We start from the raw sequence: 14,764 nt of genomic DNA, 5'->3' as shown, positions 1-14,764 counted from the left end.
TGTAAAATAGAAAACATGAGAAAGATCTTAAAACACAGGAGAACAAATTTTTGACACGTTCCATGATACTATCCACTACAGAGACTGAAATCCAGAGAAACTACAACCATCTCTCAATTCGTTAGGGTTCCACTGATAGAATAAATGTATATCAATGTGTAAAATAAATAAAAGCACATACGAGTGGTCCCAATTTCATATCCCAGACAAGCCCTCAAACGTTTGTTTCAACTAAATTGGGAAGAGTGACATTTTTGTTACGTTACCTGAATGCTTCTTTGCAAGATGCAGCGTGTTCTCTTGCACTATCTTCCCGAACTTGCCTCATTAACTACATACCACATGTCTGCGGTGCCCCGCTCTTCAGATGTTAGCCAACTCCCACTCAATGTAGCCAGAAGTACTCACCATTGGTGAGATATCCTAAGACCTCTGGTGCTTGTGCCATTTCAGAAAGGCTGTTGTGCGCCCAGACATTCATTGAAAGTCAGGAGCCTCCCTGGATGGTTTTTTGCATTTGCTCTAGACATGGCAGATGAGAAGAAATTCGTGCCCCACTTTGTGGCCAGGGACTTAGAGGATTGGGTCACACAAAGGAAGCCAGCCTCATTCAAGGTTGCAAATTGGGTCAGTGCCATCTCAGTGTCTGGAGGAATGCTCAGCAGTTTAGGAAGAAGATCAATGACCTCCTCTGCTCCATCAGGGATAGTGCCTTCATCTTCTTTCTGCTTCCTCTATCACTCTGCCTGCTACAGAGAAGCTGTGAGCATCCAAGCAGGTGCAAAGTGAGCGGGTGGTAAGAGAGCAAACAAGCAGGCCTGAGATGTACGCTGGTCCTTTCTGTGAGTTGGATGCCTGTCCCTGAATGCAAAGTGTTCTTGCAGCAACATAGCAGTGAAGGGTGTTGGTGTGCCCTGAAGTGCAGCAGTAAAGTGTCAAAGCGTAAGTGGATTTGAGATATGCCATAAAGGCACAGAGAAGCTGATATGTATTAGGCACCTAAGTCCATGGACTTAGGGCGTGCACAGTCATGAAGGAGTGGAAGGGTGGATTAATAAGTTTGATGACAATACGAGGGTGAATAGTGCGGAGGGGTGTTCTAGGTTACAAAGGAACATCGATAGGATGCAGAGCTGGGCTGAGAAGTGGCAGATGGAGTTTAACCCTGAAAAATGTGAGGTGATTCATTTTGGAAGGACAAATTTGAAAGCAAAATGCAGGGTTAATGGAAAGATTCTTCACAGTGTGGAGGAGCAGAGGAATCTTGGGGTTCATGTCCATTGTTCCCTGAAAGCTGCCACCAAAGTGGATGGAGTTGTTAAGAAGGCATGTGGTGTGTTAGCTTTCATTAATAGAGGGATGGAGTTCAAGAGCTGTAAAGTTATGCTCCAGCCATACAAAAGTCCGGTTCGGCCACATCTGGAGTATTGTGTCCACTTCTGGTTGCCTCATTGCAAGAAACATGTGGAAGCATTGGAAAAGGTGCAGAGGAGATTTACCAGGATGTTGTCTGGAATGGAGGTAACGTCTTGTGAGGAAAGGTTCAGAGACCTAGGGATTTTTTCTTTAGAACGATGAAGGATACGAGGTGACTCGATAGAGGGGTACAAAATGATCAGATGTATAGATAGAGTGGACAATCAGAGACTTTTTCCTCAGGTGGAGGTAGCTATTATGAGGGGGCATTGCTTTAAAGTGGGTGAAGGTAGATATAGGGGAGACATCAGAGGTAGGTTCTTTACTCAGAGAGTGGTTGGGACATGGATTGCATTGTTGGAGAAGGTAGTGGAGTTGGCCTCATTAAGGCCATTTAAGTGGCTATTAGATAGGCATATGGAAGATATTACAAGGTAAGGATGGAGGTTAGATAGACCTTAGGATTAGGGTAAAAGTTCAGCACAACATCATGGGCTGAAGGGCCTGTACTGTGCTGTACTGTTCTTTGTTCTATTCTGCCTGAGAGGGTGGTGGAGGCAGATTCTCGCACTGTTTTAAAAGCATCTGGGTGAGTATTTAAAATACCTGGGCATCGTAGACTAAGGGCCAAGAGCAGGTTAATGGGATAGTGTAGTTTGGTGTTTGTTGCTCAGCATAGTGGATCATAGTTTGTTGTTCAACATGGTGGACCGAAGAGCCTGTTTCTATGTTGTATGACTCTGTGATCAGCTTTTCCCAGCACCTCATTTCCCCACTCGGATGTAGGGCATCTTTGCTTCTTTATTCATTTCCATGGTGGCCTCCAATGCGGCACCTGAAAATCTTGAAGCCCACTCTAACTTATGTTGTGATATTCTTCCTCAGCACAGATAGAGCTCTTATAAGGGTGTCAGTACTGACAAATGTACATTCCTTTTCAGAGGCATAGGCTAGCTTTGACTTTTGCTCGTCATTCATATTGACCCCTCTCTTTATCCAGCGAGCCATATGTGTGCCTTTGCTGTCAATTTGAAATAATTTCAAACAGTAGGCAGCGTAAGGTTTTTGTGCTGTGTGGCATCTCCTCCTTATAATCCATATCCAGGTTTCTGGACTCTCAAATTTAATTCTGGCTTATGAGTAATAACAGAGAAATTTAATTGCTAATAACCTTGCTCATCATTTCCTTCAGGTTTTTCTGCTGTGTTTACTGATGTTACGTTAATCAACAGATCCCATAATTTTATATTACATAACTCTTATTTGATTCCATTCAACTAGGAAAACACAAGTTTCTGTGCGCTAGCAGAAACGATTGCACTATTGATAAAGTACGCAGAAAAAACTGTCCATCCTGCCGTTTGAGAAAATGCTTTGCAGCTGGAATGACACTTGGAGGTAAGTAATATGCCCGCTGTTTTGAATGATAAGGTTTAGTGGACAGATAACTATGATAAAAGGATGCCTATTCAATTAAATTTTCCCATAATTTATTAATAAATGAATGCATCTGTGCTATTCGTCATTTTTATAAAACTGTTCGTCATTTTTATAAATGACCTGGATGAGGGCGTAGAAGGATGGGTTAGTAAATTTGCAGATGACACTAAGGTGGGTGAAGTTGTGGATAGTGACGAAGGATGTTGTAGGTTACAGAGAGATATAGATAGGCTGCAGAACTGGGCTGAGAAGTGGCAAATGGAGTTTAATGTGGACAGGTGTGAGGTGATGCACTTTGGTAGGAGTAACCGGAATGCAAGATACTGGGCTAATGGTAAGATTCTTGGTAGTGTAGATGAGCAGAGAGATCTCGGTGTCCATGTACACAGATCGTTGAAAGTTGCCACCCAGGTTGACAGGGCTGTTAAGAGGGCATACAGTGTTTTAGCTTGCATTAATAGAGGGATCGAGCTCCGGAACCAAGAGGTTATGGTGAAAAACTCTGGTGTGGCTGTACTTGGAGTATTGTGTACGGTTCTGGTCACCGCATTTTAAGAAGGATGTGGAAGCTTTGGAAAGGGTGCAGAGGAGATTTACTAGGATGTTGCCTGGTATGGAGGGAAGATCTTACGAGGAGAGGCTGAAGGACTTGAGGCTGTTTTCATTAGAGAGAAGAAGGTTGAGAGGTGACTTAATTGAGACATATAAGATAATCAGCGGGTTAGGTAGGGTGGATAGACAGAGCCTTTTTCCTAGGATGGTGACGGCGAGCACGAGGGGGCATAGCTTTAAATTGAGGGGTGAAAGATATAGGACAGATGTCAGAGGTAGTTTCTTTACTCAGAGTAGTAAGGGTATGGAACTCTTTGCCTGCAACGGTAACACCAACTTTAAGTACATTTAAGTTGTCATTGGACAAGCATATGGACGTACATGGAATAGTGTAGGTTAGATGGGCTTCAGATTGGTATGGCAGGTCAGCACAACATCGAGGGTTGAAGGGCCTGTACTGTGCTGTAATGTTCTATGTTCTATATTCCGGTACTTGTTGCTATGTTGAGTACTTAAATTAGAGCAGATTGCCCCGTTACTCATAATAGATGAAAAATAACATCACATGTAAAAAAGCAAAGTAGTTGCAAAGCTTGATTTGTCAGTTAAATTAATTGTGCACTCAGACCACATCAGATGCTGATTTTATGATGTATTAAAACTAAGTATTATGATGAAACACCCTAAAGTAAAAGACATTTTAGTGGCAAATAAAACATTTTAACAGATTAAATACAGAGAATGCAACTTACATTTTCATATTTAGATGATCCAAAGAAAATAAAATTAGTTATTTTTAGTTATACTACTCATACCTGACCTCTTCATTACTATTCAAATGTGATTAGTTTCTTAATATTTCTGGTGGATGAACTAGAAAACTTTGCCCTTTAGGTTGGGAAGCTCAGAAAATGCAAAGCCTTGCTAAATACACTTGAGCTGCAGAAACACAGGTTCCTCTGGAAGCATTGGATATGTGATAATAATCATCAGACAGTTTATGGGAAATCTTATTCAGTGGAATGTACAGGAAACAGTTTGCTCATTGAATGTTACCCAGTTGATCATTACTTGTCAGACATCATGTGGGCTACAATGCAGGGCAATCATCACAAGGAAATTTCAACTTCCTGGGGAATTCTCACTCAATCAGCTGTGTTGGACTTCCTATATGGTCCCGATGCGCATCTCCAGTCCACCCTGCAGAAATGACTTCTAGGCTAGTGTTGCACAGGGATGTCAATGGCCCATGACCATTGCAAACAAGAAGGGGAAAAATTCATCGTGATATTCCCTGCTTTTGCTCCAGTAATAAAATCAGAAGAATCGAAGGTCTGCATGGATAGATGTATGTTGAGTCACAAGTTGTTAAGGGAGAAGCACAAATAAGGTGAGGTGGAAATCTGACATGATAGGTAATTAATGAGGTGAGTTTTGAAAGATAGGACAAAAGAGAAGGCTAAACCTTGCAGCAACTATCTCTGCAAAAAATTTAATGCAATTCATTTATATAAATAATTTGGCTATGAATAGAGGAGGTATGGTTAGTAAATTTGCAGATGACACCAAAACAGGTGGTGTTGTATACAGTGAAGAAGGTTATTTCAAAATACAGCAAGACCTTAATCAGATTGGTTAGTGGGCCAAGGAGTGGTAGATGGAGTTTAATTTAGATAAATGAAATGTGTTGCATTTTGGCAAGACAAACCAGGATAGGACTTATATAGCTCATGGTAGAGCCCTGAGGAGCGTTGCTGAATAAAAAAACCTAGGGGTGCACGTGCAAAGTCCTTTGAAAATGGAGTTGCAGGATATAGCAAGGAAACAAAGGATTTGACACGCTTGCCTTTATTGGTCAGTGCATTGAGTATAGGCGCTGGAATGTCATGTTGTGGCTGTACAAGACATTGGTGAGGCGGCTTTAAAAATACTGCATTCAATTCTGGCTGTTAGATTTGAAAGGTTTCAGAAGAGATTTACAAGGATGTTGCCGATTTGGAGAGTTTGAGCTATAGGGAGAGACTGAATAGATTGGGGCATTTTTCCTTGTAGCATCAGAGGCTGAGGGATGATCTTATAGAGGGGCATGGATAGGGTGAATAGCCAAGGTCTTTTACCCAGGGTAGGGGAGTCCAAAACGATAGGGCATACTTTTAAGGAGAGAGGGGAAAGATTTGAACCTGAGGAGAAAATTTCTCAGACAGAGTGTGGTGCGTGTATGGAAGATGCTGCCATAGGAGATGGTGGAGGTGAGTTCAATTACAGCATTTAAAAGGTATCTGGATGGGTACATGAATAGGAATGATTTAGAGGGATATTGACCAAATACTGGCAAATAGGACTAGATCAAATTAGGATATCTGATCCGCACTGACGAGTTGGAACAAAGGGTTTGTTTCCTTACTATATAACTCTATGACTCAGTGACTGTAAATCTCAGACTTAGCCAAAAAATTCTAAGCTTCAAGCCATTCTTGACATCCTGAATCAGATTATTCTATTCTTGCCATACTTTGTCGCCAATGCCCATGCTGTTCAAGGGCAGGGAAAATTCTGCCCAATGTCTCTCTCTGTGAAAAATCTACACCTGAGTGAAGATTGACGGCTGGCCTCCTCCTCCTCCTTTTCCAGCTGGCAGGCAGAAATTTAACATAGTTTTGGTTTGAGCTTTGTCGAGTTCACTGTGACTTGCCTGTTTTTGTACTCAACACCCCTATTCAGGAAGTCCAAGATTGCATATAATTTACTACTTACCCTCTGAATTTGTTCTGCCACGTTCGGAGATCAAGAACATGAATTTCCAGGTCCTGCATACTCCAGAACTGTACCATTCAGTCTTCAGAGCCTCTTTCTGTTTCTTCTGTCTAAATTCACCGCATTGTATTTCTTTGTGTAAAATTTCATTTATCCGTTCTGCGGGCCTTAACCAAGTTCTGTAATAGTCAAATGGTATTATCTTCACAGGTACCTCATTGGTACTGTCACATCTCATCCAGGTATTAGGTAGTTTACAACTTCTGGACTCCGCATATTTGATTAATGTTTTAGGTGGAGCTGTAGCCTGGGTTGCAGTTGGAGTTGTTGTTTATTTCGCCGAGCTGACTGATTTTCATGCAAATGTTTACTCTCCCTTCTAGGTGACATCATCAGTGCTGTAGAGCCTCCATTAAAGCTATGCTATTCTGTCCCGGTCTGAATTTACATGGTTTGGCCTGACCTGGGGGAGCAGTCTTGTTTCTGGTTTTGTACTGTAGTGGTAAGTAGATGGGGTCTATTTAACATATTTGTTAATTGTACTGGTGGTTGAAAACCAAGCCTCCAGGAATTCTTGAGTTTGTCTTTGTCTTGCTTGTCCTAGTACTGTAATTTTGTCCCAGGCAAGTTGATGTCCTTAAATGTCGGAGTGTTTTGAAACGAGCGAGAGTTGGTCATGCTTTGTTTCAATACACTTGGACCTAGAAGGACATCAGTTTGCCTGGGACAAAATTACAGTACTAGGACAGGCAAGACAAAGACAAACTTGAGAATTCCCTGAGGCCTGGTTTTCAATGACCAATGCAATTAACAAACGTGTTGAAATGGATCCCACTTACTTACCACTGCAGTACAAAACCAGAAACAAGACTATCCCCCTTGACAGACCAGACCATATAAATTCAGAGTAGGACAGAATAACATTGCTTCAAGGGAGGCTACACAGCACTGATGATGTCACCTAGAAAGAGAGATGAAACATTTGCATGAAAACCAGTCACCTCAGCGAACCAACCAACAACTTCAGCATATTTGAGTTCACTAATTTGAGATCGTGAACTGGTTCCTCCATTTTGTTATTTTTGGCTAGATGCGCATCCGTATCTCTCTGACGAAGGGTCTAGGCCCGAAACGTCAGCTTTTGTGCTCCTGAGATGCTGCTTGGCCTGCTGTGTTCATCCAGCCTCACATTTTATTATCCGTATCTTTCTTCCCTGTTTTATCTGCCTGCTTTCAGACAGAGCTGGTCACTAACTCTGCTACTAACATTTTCTCTGCACTGATGCTTTATTTTTCTTTATTTACAACCATTTCCACTCCCTTTACTGTTTGTTCCATGACATCTTTGTTATTTAATTATACCTGCCATCTAATCTGAATAGACTTCCCCTTTGCTCTACCTACTTTCTCCCATTTTTAACAGCATAAAATCCATCGCATTTCTACCTCCCTTCAGTTCTGAAGAAAAGTTATATTGGGTATCGATGTTGCCAGGCCTGGTGGGTTCGCCCAGCATTTTGCTTTTATTACAAATTTCAATCATGTATTGTATTTTGTTGCTGCGACCCGAAGTGTTATCTTTGATCTTGCATTTAGTTATGATTTTGGTACCACTAATTTCCTGATTTTTTTCCCCTTTTCCCTACGCGCTGATGATATGCAAGAAAAGTTCTCCATGAAGCTTTGGCTTGCTGAGCTCTGCTGACAAACCACCAGTATCAGGCACTTTACTAGATTATTTTTTTTAATGCTGGTGTAAGACAAAAGTCAGGAGCATTTAGTTTATCATTAGTTGGCTGGTCAGAAAAAACTACTACTTCACTTGCTACATTTTGTCTGTCATACAGATTCAGATCCTACACAATCCACTGACCTATGGTTATTTCTTTGGGAGTGTATTGTGAGCAAATCTGGCTTCAACAGGGCATGTCACAGCAAACACTCCATATTTACCAACATTTTTAACACCTGTCTGCATACATTGACAGAGATCAGAGTAGTATTCTCCCATATCTCTCTGACATATTGGAAGTTTGGCTTTTCTAGGTACAATAATCCTGCCTTCCTTTATGCTTCTCTTGTTGAAGATCAGTCAGGCTTTGGAACTTTGAACCAGCTAGCATAATTTCATTTTTTTGTTTATAGACACTTATTTGCTATGACATGCATACTGTTGTAAAGTGAGAGATAATAGGAACTGCTGGTTATGATGTCTGAGACAACAAGGTGTGGAGCTGGAGGAATACAGAAGGCCAGGCAGCATCAGAGGAGCAGGAAAGCTGACGTTTCCGGTCTGGACCCTTCAGAAATTTCTGAAGAAGGGTCCAGACCCAAAACGTAAGCTTTCCTGCTCCTCTGATGCTGCCTGCCCTATTACAAAGTGATTTTCACTCCTCTTCTGACCCCTAAGATCCACTTGAAATGACATTTTCAGTAAAAGCATCAGCCACTGAAATTCTAAGATAACAAAATGTGAGGCTGGATGAACACAGCAGGCCAAGCAGCATCTCAGGAGCACAAAAGCTGACGTTTCGGGCCTAGACCCTTCATCAGAAGGGTCTAGGCCCGAAACGTCAGCTTTTGTGCTCCTGAGATGCTGCTTGGCCTGCTGTGTTCATCCAGCCTCACATTTTGTTATCTTGGAGTCTCCAGCATCTGCAGTTCCCATTATCTCAGCCACTGAAATTCTTCTTTCTTTTATCTGTCCGTGAGGGGTTGCAGATTTATCCACAAATAGACTTGATGTTTGTTCATTATTTTCTATTTGAATCAAACAGAACACTTAAAATGAACCAGAGCATGATCATTTTCACAAACTGCACAATATGCACGTCTAGAGATCTGGCGTTCATGATACCCTCACATTGGATAATAATGAAACCAGATTGTTTCAGTGATAGCAGGAACTGCAGATGCTGGAGAATCTGAGACAACAAGGTGTAGAGCTAGATGAACACAGCAGGTCAAGCAGCATCAGAGGAACAGGAAGTCTGACGTTTCAGGCCTGGACCTTTCTTCAGAAATTTCTGAAGAAGCGTCTAGGCCTGAAACGTCAGCCTTCCTGCTCCTCTGATGCTGCTTGGCCTGCTGTATTCATCCAGCTCTACACCTTGTTATCTCAATGAAACCAGGTTTTTGCCCTTACTACCATATGTCAACAATGGAATAATATTGAAAGAAAACAGGACATATGGTGTACAATTCTAAAGGCAATAAAGGAGGAGAGGGACCTTGGTGCATATGTGCATGGATCATTGAAGGTGGCGGGACAGATTGAGACAGCAGTTATTAAAGCAGACAGTGTTTTCAGCTTTATTAAGGGGCATAGAGTACAAGAGCCAAGGGAGTGATGTTCAACTTGTATAAGACACTCGTTAGATCTCAGCTGGAATGTTGTGAACAGATACTTTATAGAAAAGTTGTAATGCATTGGAAAGAGAGCAGAAGTGATTTAGAAGAATGTATTCAGGAATGAGAAATCTCAGTTATGAGGATGGATTGAAGACGTTGGCGCTATTCTCCTTTGACAGAAAAAGACTAAGAAATTTAATAAAGGTTTTCAAGATCATGACCATGCTGGATAGAGTTGACCAGGAAAAGTTGCTCCCTCTCAAAAGAAAAAAGAACAAAAGGGGCTTAGATTTAAAGTAATGTGCAAATGAGGCAGGGTTGATGAGTGAGTAAAATGTTTACACGCAAGACATAGTTAATGTAAGCACTGCCCTGCCTGAAAATGTGCTATCCCTATGTGCATAAAATCAGCACGACCATCTCTCCCTCATTTCAATGCACTCCAACACAGAAGGACATCAATTTAACTGGGACAGAGTTACAGTACTAGGATGTGAGACAAAGACAAGCACAAGAATTGCTGGAGGCAAAAAAAACGTTGCTGGAAAAGCTCAGCAGGTCTGGCAGCATCTGTGAAGGAAAAAACAGAGGTAACGTTTTGGCGACAGAAGAAACTGCAGATGCTGGAGAATCTGTGATAACAAGGTATAGAGCTGGATGAACACAGCAGGCCAAGCAGCATCAGAGCAACAGGAAGGCTGACATTTCGGGCCTAGACCCTGGTGAGGAAGGGTCATCGGACCCGAAGTATTAACTTTGTTTTTCCCTTCAAGGATGCTGCCAGACCTGCTGAGTTTTTCCAGCAACTTTGTTTTTGTTCCTGATTTACAGCAACCACGGTTATTTTGGTTTTTACAGGCAGTATCTTGTGGATATCCTGAAGAAGGATTCAAATGTAATCTTAAAAGTTGATCCAAACCGGGTAATACTTATCATTCACTATAAGACTTAAACTTGGTGGGAAAATCCCTAACAGTTCCTTAAAGCGGAGTTATGCGAGGATATTTTGGAGCCAGCTGGTTTCTTGGCATATATTTGTTGGGATATTTCTATGCACATCATAGTAGAGTTTTCAAGTCTGTCCTTTCAAAAGCTCATGTCACACAATCAGTAGAAGCAGTTGAGTTGCCAGATAACAACAGCAAGTTATTTCACCCTGGACGCAGTAAGATTGATGCTTGTTAGAACTGCTAGGTGAAATCAGCTGATTCACACAAATTAAACTACAAAACTACAGAACTGTTATCGTGCTGAAGGAGTCATTTGGCCCATCCTGCCTGTACTGGTTTCATTTCCATCCTCTTGCCTATTCTCCCATACTCTGCATACCATTTCTCTCCAAATAATCGTTCGTTGTTCTCTTGAATCTTTGAATTGAACCTGCCTCCACCAGATTTCTGGAGTTAGGCCACAGATCAGCCATGATCTCTTTGAATGGTAGTTTGGACTCAAGGAATATCATTTCTGTGATATTCTAAATGTCACCTTACAGCACTCATCTCACAGTTGACTGCTCCAAGCTAGAAAACAATAAATGAGTAAAATTTAAATTATTATGAATCATTGAAGATTCTAACAATAGTCTAGCTTTACTTGATGGATATTTTAACAACCTGTTCGGAGATGTTGTCATATACCTCTGGAGAATGTGGAACTTGAACCTTAGAGGAATGGTTTTACAGCTACACCACAAGAACCCTAGGTGCATTTTATATAATCTAATCCATGGAAGTTATGGTTCTCTGTACATCTCTGTTCATCCCTGTGGAGAGAGCCAAGTATACTGAAGACAGGCTTAACACAATTGGGCTAACTTCACTCAAAATGCAAGTACACATGGACCAATCATAAATTTATATATTTTCAATTCATCTTGATCTATCATGACCTATTAAGTTATATATAATTCTTTCAATTCATTCTTTCTTTTTATTATGTCACTTCTAACTTCAATATAATTTCTTAGCAGTTACCTGTTGCGTATCAAGTTTCAGGTGTAGAAGTGAGTGAAATAAGAGCAAACGAGAAACATGTTGATTTATGGTTAAGATTAAGCAACATTGGATAACTGCTAAAATTGCACCCCAGATGTGTTTTTCGCAAATAATATATTAAATCAAAGGGTTGTGACAATGTGACATGCCCTACCAAAATTAGCAATTATAGCAGAGACCATGAAGCTGATTTTACCTCGATAATATTCCATTGTTTAATGGAAATGGGGTGGTCATAAGACCAATGTTAAAGAAAAACATTCTCCAATCGAAGTAGCAACATTCCTATTGAAGAGAAGGATGGTCCTCATTCTGGAATCCAAATTGGTGTTCTCTGTGACTTCATTGCAAGATTTTCGTGAAGAGAGGGAGTTTGTGTTTCTTAGAAGATTCCTAGAAGGCATTTTGAAGATTTGCAGATGATTTTGCAAGATATTTTAATAGTGATCCGAATTTGACAATGTTTTATCAAGTAAAGATTCAGAAAGGGTTAATTTTGAAGACTGCATTAAGCTCAACTCCATCTTGTGATGTCATAATTTGAATAGGGAAAGGCACATAATCTTAAGATCTCAAAATGTACAGACATATTGTACTAGCTCTTCTCGATGTCTGACTTACATCATGCAGTAAACTGCAGAATTTCCTCATTTACTGTTGCGTTCCTGAAAATCACAGCTTCATGTAAAGCATGGTTTTCCATATGAATCAATTTTAAAATCAGGTTTAGGTTCCTGAGGACAGTTTTTCTCTGTAAAAATCAATGTAAAAGTTGAAATACTGGGTATATATGTGCAGCAGTATACTTCGTTAGCTGAAATAACTTGCAGAGTAAAATAAATAACTGAATATAACAAACAAGCTTTAGAAATTCAAACCAGACAACACCCACTAGACTCTGTAAAGCAGCCCTTCCAAGTCATGGATTTCTTTCTTCTGCTCTGGCTGATAGATGGCTGTTAGGTTCGTTGTACGATCTGCAGACTCTACCACATGTGGATAGGTTTTCATAACTTCATCCGTGAGTTAAGACGTTCTTGCAAACTGTTTCTTTGTCTAAACTCAAGTGGATTTTAGCATTTTAGAAGCTTTCCTCTTCAGCTGAACAACTGATAAGCATTTGTTGTCTTCTTTATTTGCTCATGAGATGAGGGCATCACCAGCCAGGGAACATTTATTGCCCATCTTTAATTGTCCAGAGAGCAATTAAGAGTCAACGACATTGCTGTGAGCCTGGATTCACATGTAGGCCAGACCAGGTAAGCTGTCACGAAAAGGCAGCCAACGTCATCAAAGACCCATCGCACCCCTGTAATGATCTCCTATAACCTCTTCCGTCAAGCAGAAGATACAGAAGCCTGAACAACACATCAGCAGGTTCAGGAACAGTTTCTTCCCAGCTGTTATTAGACTGATGAATGGACTGTCTAAACTCAAAAAATGCTGATCTTGCTAATGTTGATCTTGCCTAGCACATGCCATATGCAATGTAATCTGTATGCCTCTGTCTAAGTCTTTTTGATCTGTATATCCTTGCTTACTATGATCTGCCTGTACTGCTCATATGCAAAGCTTTTCATTGTGCTTGAGTACACATGACAATAAATCTAGCAGTTTCCTTCCCTAAGGGACATTAGTGAACCAGACAGGTTCTTCCGACATAGGCAATAGATTCATGGTCATCATTCAACTTTTAATTCCAGATATTTATTGAATTCAAATTCCGCCATCTCTGCAGTGGGATTCAAACCTGGGTCCCCACAACGTTTTCTGGGTCTTTGGGTTAACAGTCCAGTGATAATACCACTCGTCCATTGCGTCCATTTGGTTCCTTTAGGACCTCATTGGACAGTTCCTCTTCGTGGGATGCAAGCAATTCTACCATTCAAATTGCGCCTACTTCAAAGCTACTCTCTGTTACTAAGATTACGATTTCATGCTGAAACTCGGGGATGGGGTCATTGATTCTTCTGGCTATTATCACACTTGGGCTACAGTCTCTAGCACAAGTGTTCAAGCATGTCATGTCAATTCGTTCCGCACTGACATTGTTGAAGGTCTTGAGAATGTCGGAGGCATTGATAAATTTCCTGACTGATGGCGCATTCTTGCCATCTGTTGCACTGATGAATTAGAGAATTTAGAATGTAGTGGTCATGAGTCACGAATGTTACTAATTCTCCTTCATCAGTGTGTGATATCAATAAAGTCATGACGCATGACAAGAAAAGCACCTTCACAATTTTAGTGACATCTTCAAGGCTGCTTGAATGACCTAGGCAATTATCCAATAGGAGCAGTATTTTAAACGCAATGTTTTTGGGTACCCATGGCCACCCCAACCTGAAGAAAATGACAGGAATTAAAAGAGAAGTTGTTTAGGGTGTGGACGAGCTTGGCCAGGTGTTAGGAGAGTGGTGGTGGGCTTGCACTCTCCTTCGTCCTAGCTCCCACCCCAGCACACCAGGCCTTGTTATCACAGTCTGCTATTATACACACCCCATTGTTAGTCATTAACAGTCTCCATTAACAGCTATTCACCTTCCCACCCAGATCGTTTTGTACTCCTTTGCCTGTCCAACTGTTCTTCTCTGCCTGTGCTCTGTCCCCACCTATTATTTACTCTTTACCCCTTCCCCTCACCCTACCTTCTGCATGTAAACCAACATTTTCCTAGCTACCATCAGTTCTGAGGAAGGGTCACCTTAACTCTGATTTCTCTTCACAGAAGATGCCACACCTGCTCAGCTTTTTCAGCACTTCCTGTTTTTGTTTCTGATTTACAGCATCTGCAGTTCTTTGGGTTTTTATTTAACTAATTAATATCAACAGTAAACAGATCCAAACAAAGACAATCCAACTAGAGAATAACTGGCCCAGGAACAAATTGCTATCAAACAGTTGGTGAAGGGCCAACCAGTAGAAGATTTAATTCAACTTCACGGACTCATGGAAGAACCCGAAAGGAGAGAACATTTTATTTGGAAATTAACTGTAATAACAAAAAAAAATGTTTTACATGGGCAAGAGGAACCAGGGACCAGCGAGTCAAACTAGCTTCACAAATTTTACAGTAACAAATGACTGACTGTGAATGTATTTCCGTTTACCAATATTGTGCTGAAAGATGGCCTCTTCATAAGTTCAGTGGGTTGGTTGAGAACACTTAATATGAGAGTAGTTGGCATTCTAAAATTATAGATGACTTAAATGTATGACAGGAAGACTCATTATTCCAGCTTTTCTTTGGGAAATTG

General features: G+C 41.0%; 1 protein-coding gene across 10 annotated transcripts in view; it reads left to right on the top strand.

Annotated features, from left to right (window-relative positions):
* Positions 1-14,764, top strand: part of ar (androgen receptor) — a 206,923-nt gene that overhangs the window by 107,511 nt on the left and 84,648 nt on the right. For 9 of the 10 annotated variants that reach the window (XM_048544313.2, XM_048544312.2, XM_048544310.2 and 6 more), the window contains one exon: positions 2,698-2,814. The exons of the other annotated variant lie outside the window; for it this stretch is intronic. In XM_048544313.2, coding sequence (XP_048400270.1) covers positions 2,698-2,814 — 117 coding nt within the window. The remainder of the gene's footprint in view (positions 1-2,697; positions 2,815-14,764) is intronic. 10 annotated transcript variants of the gene reach the window in all.

The sequence above is a fragment of the Stegostoma tigrinum genome, chromosome 15 (genome assembly GCF_030684315.1).
Source record: "Stegostoma tigrinum isolate sSteTig4 chromosome 15, sSteTig4.hap1, whole genome shotgun sequence".
NCBI classification, from domain to species: domain Eukaryota; kingdom Metazoa; phylum Chordata; class Chondrichthyes; order Orectolobiformes; family Stegostomatidae; genus Stegostoma; species Stegostoma tigrinum.
Note: the sequence above shows the minus strand (reverse complement) of the source record. Positions and strands in the feature narration are given on the sequence as shown.